Here is a 6,602-nt window from a genome sequence, read left to right on the forward strand (position 1 = left end):
ATCTCACCCTCAAGCATCCTTTGGAGGTATGAAGTTCGGATCTTGATGCATATTTGCTTTGGATCTTGCTAGTTCTTAGGTTTTTATGCTCTTTAGTCCCATAATTTTGGTGTTCGTGAGTATGGCTTACTCTAACCCATAAGGGTTGTTCTTTAATGCATGAGATATGAGGTTTTGGTTTGTGTATTAAGTTAGGGTTTAGTTGTTGGACCCTTTCTTGGAAAGTCATAAAGTTGGAAACTTTATGACTTAGAATGTTATTTGGAACTAGATATAAGTTTTGGACGTGGTGTCTTAATAGATTAAGCACTTAACAAAGAAAAAGGATGTCATCCGAGTACGTTGGGCGTACCACCGCGTACCTGGTCGAGACCCCGTAATCTGGCCAATAGTGTGCTACATTGGGCTTAGTGGCTAAGTACGCTGAGCGTACTCAGTCTAAGTTGACTCTGTTGATTTTTTGACTTTTAACCTTTGACCAAGTTTGACTTAGGGGTATTTTGGGTATTTTGAGTTGTAGTTTGAGTTTAGGTCACTATTTGTTATAAGGCTGACCTGTAGAGTTGACACTTGGAGCAACATTCTTTTCTACTAACTTTTCAGACTGTGAGGTGAGTTTCCTCATTGTACTTGTGGGTCGAAGGCACCAATGTCGGTCCATTGGTATATAGGATGTTGTCATGCTGTAGTGATCTATTAGATCTGTATGATTATTTATTTGTTGGTTATATGTTTATCTGTTGCATATATCAACATAGTGTGGTTAGGTTTAGGCAATATTGCTCTATGCGGAAGCCAACAAACCCGGGAGCAAGCCAGACATAAGTTGTAGGCCAGAAAGGCAAGCCAGACTTATGATGTGGGCTCGAGAGCAATCCAAACATGAGTTGTGGGCTGGGAAGGCATGTCAGACTCATGTTGTGGGCTCAGGGGTAATCAAGTCCGATGGTTGTGGGCCCAGTATGCATGCGGTTATATATTTGTGTGGTGGTATTTTGGGGAACTCACTAAGCTTTGGCTTACGGTTTAAGTGTTATGTTTCATGTACTTCAGATGATCGGGGGTAAGCAAATGCGTGATCGTACACATCCTTTGACGACATGTTTTGGAGATATTATGATACATTGATTTTGGAATATTTGTAATTGACATTGGTTTCTTATGACTTGGGTTTTGATTGGAAACCATGATTTTACTTTAATTAAAAATGAGAATTTGCATTGTGATTTTTCGGACGTTATAGTTGGCAAAATTAATTGGTAGTTGGTGGCTGGTGGCTGGTAGCTGGAAGCTGCAGTTTTTATTTGTTATATGAGTGTTTAACAGAAATAATTGGTTTTTTGAAATGTGTGAAATTACATAAAAGAACAATTATTTAAAACAAACAAATATATAAATATAATTTTAAGAGCAATTTTGGAAATTAATTCAAAACCTCATTAGCTTTTTCTTTAGCGCTACAAGAAGTAGTTTTTAGATTTTGAATATCTTATTTACACTAAAAGTTAAAAGCTTGTATTGTCAAACGAAGTTTTTTGTTTAAATCGATATTTTGTAAAAAGCTAACTAATGAGAAAAAAGATGTTTCTAGATTAACAAGTTTGGAAGATAATGAAGATAACAAGAAAAGAAAAAAAATCATGTCTTTTTTTGTGTATTTATATTTGGTTTTCTACTATTCTATCTTCCCTGAACAAGTGTCACAAATTAGTTTTTGGTATTAATTAGAAAACATACAAGACTATGTTTGGCACGTCATAGCTAGCTGATAAACTAATTTATTTTTCGAGCTTTTTTAACGTTGTTATGTTTAGCAAGCCAAAAAATAGCTGATAAGTTAACTTATAAGTTAGTTTTTTCTTTTAAAAAAAAAACTATTTAGAGTAGTTTTTCAGAAGCTTTTTTAAAATTTTTTGAATATACCCATGATTAATTATAATAAACATATTTTTCTAAATATCCTTTTACGTCATTTTATATTTTCCACATAGTTTATCAACTAACTTTTACCAAATATCATTTTTTGTCTGCTAGCTTATAAACTAGTAGCTAGTTTTTCAACTAACAACTAGTTTTTCAGTTAGTCTGTCAAACATAACCTAAACCAAAAGTCGGTTTTATCAATCTGAAATCAATCTTACCGGAAACTGGTTACAACGGTATACATTTCTACTCGAACCCATATGGGATCCAAACCTGTTTGAATCCGATAAAGACGTTTATATACACATCTACATAACTTCACTAAACACTTTCTTGTTTTTTACTTCACTTGTGGGTCACTAGCCCACAAAAAGATTTGTTATTTTAGCCCAAGTGTTCCAATTTCATAATTTCCTTTAAGTTTCCAGTGTTTTCGAGTCTCATTTTCTTACAACTTTTAATGTATACTGTCTCCATTATGTGTCTTCTTATGAGTAAATAATTTGTTTAATGATTGCAAAATGGCTGATTAAATCCGGTCAGAAGTTGCGACCTTGCAATCTAAGAGGGAATTTTGGTTTCAATACAAAAGGATTTGGAGACTAGTCTTATTTGATGATGTGATATTTTATTCCTTATTATCATGTAGATGCTTTGGATGTTAAGAAATAACATCATCTTTAAAAAGAAGCAAATGCACAAGGATTCAGTTTCCGCTTTAACAAAAATTAGCTTAAGAAATCCCACCAACTACTCCTAAATTGTTCCTTGTACTGTGAATACTTTTATATTTTTACAAAACTAATGATTTGTTTTTCAGTAAAAACATTTTTTGAAGTTTTTTTTGGACAGATTTTTAAAGACCATTTTCATAGCAAAATAGAGTTTGATATTGCAAAAACAAAGTTTACCCAAGACTTCGTCTTCGCAATATGAAGCTCAGTGTTCACTTTGAAAATCATCCTTGAATATCCTTTATCAGGAAAAAGAAACTTCAAAAAATGTTTTTTTTTTAACAAAATCATGATTTTTATAAAAATATGAAAATCTTCACAATATAAGGAACAATTTATCAGTATACATGTCTCACAGTGAACAGTGATTTCACAATAAATTTTGGGTGGGGCTCATTACAAAACAACAGTGTTTTGCGATGTCCCACTGAAAGTGGTTTTTGGAGAAATCACCCTAAATTTTGACTAATTTTTTTGAAAACTAAAGAAGGAAGACTATATTTATCATTTTCTGAAAGTTGAAGTATTTAGGCATAATTGTACCAAACCTATCAAAATGAACCGTTACATAAATCAAGATTTTTTCTGTCAAATGTGAATCTCTTATGAATTTTGATACTTATCATTTTGTAGTATTTTTAAAATAAATAATATTCATATATCAACTTTTGGTTTTTTTCAATTTTTAAAATTAAAATGCCACTACTTTTATTTATATATATAAGGTATTAAATGTAATGGATGTGATAGTAAATTGCAATGAATACATTTCTTCCTCTATATTCAACTCTTTTTTAATCTTAATCTGTGTATATTTACTATAATATACACAGGTCTCACAACTAGTTTGTATGACAATACAATATCACGTCTTTAAACTTAAAGCAAGTGTACATTTATCTTCATGCTCTACAAGTGATAACTTGAGGAACATATTGCAAAAAGCAGAGGCACTCAGTACACCACTCATACACTTTTCATTTTTGGAACTAATTCTATAGACTACAAACACCACAAGAAACAACGTGAACTTAAAGCTAACAACTAACAGTTAACACTATCATTCCTGTATTAGGAAAATACTGTCCTTTCAAAAATGCACCTAATGGTACAAATACTAAAGGACCACAAGAAAAGGACGACTTATTATAAATGTCTACTCCTTTTTAGGCTTACTTGTACTTTTTATTAAGAACGATATACATATACATCTGGCACATGTGTGTAGCATACATCTGGCACATGGTGGGGATGATGATGATCATCATTATTTTTGGGCCACATTTGTGGAACTGCCCAAGATGCATCGGGCACCTGACCTAAACCTTCATCTAATTCGGCCTCCATACGTTTTAGAATTGGTGAACAGTTCCCATCATTAACCTAACACCATTGCATCAGTAGTTACATTAAACAAAGTAAGTAACATGAAAGATAATGATAATTATTTAAAAGTTAAAACATGAAGTGATTTACAGAAAGGTGATGTGTTTACCTTGGAGGGGACATTATCGATGCAGTTGTAGTTCTGGTTGATATCAGTAAGAACCCTAAGATAATCATCAAACTGCCATTCTTGAAAACCATCAACTGAAGAACCTACAACAGGAGGTAAACTAGGAGGGGTAAAATAGTCAGTTTCAGCAGTTTGGACTGGAGGCAGATTGTTGTATTCATCAGTTGGAGACAAAGGGAGATTAGTTTTGGTGATGGTTGACTTCCTGGAAGTCAATGGTGCACCATGTTCTGCAGCTTCTTGTCCTACTTTCACTCCAGTAAGCAAAAACCTCTGGTGTGATGAAACAAAACTGTTGACTGTATGTATTGCAACATCACATTTTCTGCATAGTAAAGCCCTGTCTTCCAGACAAAAGAAGTAACCAACTGTTTCCTGTATAATAACATCATCTGTTGTCAAAATCTAAATACCTTGAATTACCTATTTACCTAAACACCTTGAATTCGAATACATAGCACTTCATGAATCAGGTTTTTCTATAGAATTTTCAAATTAGTATCAAAATTCAACTGATCAATATCAGTTTTCATTTCTTAACGAGATTAAAGCGCACGAGAATAGAATACACGATCACAGAGCGCAGAGATAACTAAACAAAAAAACCTCATCGCTCTATCAGCGAAAACACAAGCTAAATGATAATTGATACATCCAGTTTATCATAACGGTTCCTCTTAGAATTGAATCTCAATAAATCACATAAATAGCTCAATCAACAACCAATTGCTTACCAGAAGCGATTCAACGCACATAGAAATTTCAATTAAGTAATCAAAATCATATCCTCAAGTTAAAAGGAAAACACATGAGAGAAAAAATATATACATGTGTATGATTGATTATTATACCTGGCAGATATCACACTTAGGCATCTGAGAATTAGAATTTGAAAGAAGAACCCGCTGATGCTTACTGGCGAGCTTGTTTGCAGCGTGAATCTTCTCATCGCAACTCCAACATAGAGCCGCCTCGTCGGCGCAACAAAGCACCGTCGCCTCCGCCATCTCACATACGTTGCACTGAATCTTCATCTCGTCGGATTGTCTCACCAAAACATTCGGTTCTTATCTTCTCTCTGTATTTGTAAACAACTGTATTTGTCAACAACTGATGAGATGAAGGCAAAGAGGTATGGTTTAAGAGAATGAACCGAAAGAGGAAGGGTAGAAAGCAGCAAGTGGGGGGTTTAATGAGAACATGTGCTGATTCGCATTTAAAAAAGGAGTATGGGCTGTTTGATGTGTACTACAGTGACTAGTCACGTTAATTTTAATAAAGTTAAATTAAAACGATATACTATATTTTTTAATTTGATTAAATCAATAGAAAATTTGTGCGTTGAAATTATAATGTTTTTTTGGGTTGATGCAGTTGAAGCGGTTGGACACGCGGCGGGATGCATGTGTGGAAGTATGGGTGGCCCAATTATGTGGGTTGTGTGACCAAGTTCCAATGGCGCAAGGACCAATCCCAAAAGCGGCCAATTTTGGCAACACTAATCATTTTTTTGTTTGGCTATGTTTTATACATGAACCGAGTAATTTAGGCTTAGGCGGTGAGCAGATTGGTTGATGTCGACCGCAATAAACACCGCCTTTTTATAGATATCGCCGCATTTTGAACCACGACGCGGCTAGGGATGTCAAAAAAATCTGTTAAGATTTTTGTGAGACCCTCCTCTTTACCGAAATATTATAAAAAAAAATAAACAAAAAACAAAAAAAAACTTAGGATGCAAGGTTAACCCCATTATATTTTTGGAACTCACTGGACCGGCCGAATTGGATCGGAAATTGGTCATTGGTTCTGAAATCAGGCTGTTTTAGGGTGTCTCTAAGGAGGGGCGAGCATTTGGATCGGACTGGTCAGATTGGTTTTGCAGAAATTGGTAAACCATTGACTGAATCTTTTGAGGTTTACATGTCTACGTCGAAGTCTGAGTCTGAGTTTTCCAGCTCTTTTAACCGTTGGATCGTTACAACTTTAGGTCTATATGGTACAATTCGTTGAAGCCCTACCGAAGTTTAGTTTATATATTAATTTAAAACAAATATCCGTTGGACCGGACCTGAACCTGGACTAGACCTATCCGGTTTGTACCCGGACCAATTGTGTATGATTCAAAGAACCGAGAATCGGACCTATTCTAAAAAACTGGTCCAGATCAGGTATGATCCAGAGGTCCAAATGCTCATCCTACCTGGATAGACCGGTTGAGGCATATTGATATCAATGTCACATCGGTTTTTCGGTTAATGGATTGGTTGGACCGATACAATATTCGTTAAGTATGATATAAGACGTTGAAGTGGTAGCAAAATTAGTTTTTTTATGATAAAATCAATTTTTAGAGAAGAATATTATGAAGCTTAAAACAAAAGTATATTAGTCTACTCTACCAAGATCCTTTTCAAGGAACGTCGCCA

The 6,602-nt window shown here is 34.5% G+C and overlaps 1 protein-coding gene across 1 annotated transcript; it reads right to left on the reverse strand.

Annotated features, from left to right (window-relative positions):
* Positions 1-3,529: 3,529 nt before the first annotated feature.
* On the reverse strand, positions 3,530-5,360 carry LOC145125851 (B-box zinc finger protein 23-like). The gene is made up of 3 exons (XM_079061250.1): positions 5,025-5,360; positions 4,153-4,548; positions 3,530-4,040 (listed from the first exon to the last, which is right to left on the reverse strand). The coding sequence occupies exons 1-3, from the start codon at positions 5,205-5,207 to the stop codon at positions 3,846-3,848; spliced, it is 774 nt and encodes a 257-aa protein (XP_078917376.1). The 5' UTR covers positions 5,208-5,360; the 3' UTR covers positions 3,530-3,845.
* Positions 5,361-6,602: the final 1,242 nt, after the last annotated feature.

This window comes from Lactuca virosa, chromosome 7, assembly GCF_052849685.1.
Source record: "Lactuca virosa cultivar CGN04683 chromosome 7, Lactuca_virosa_CGN04683_v6, whole genome shotgun sequence".
NCBI lineage: Eukaryota > Viridiplantae > Streptophyta > Magnoliopsida > Asterales > Asteraceae > Lactuca > Lactuca virosa.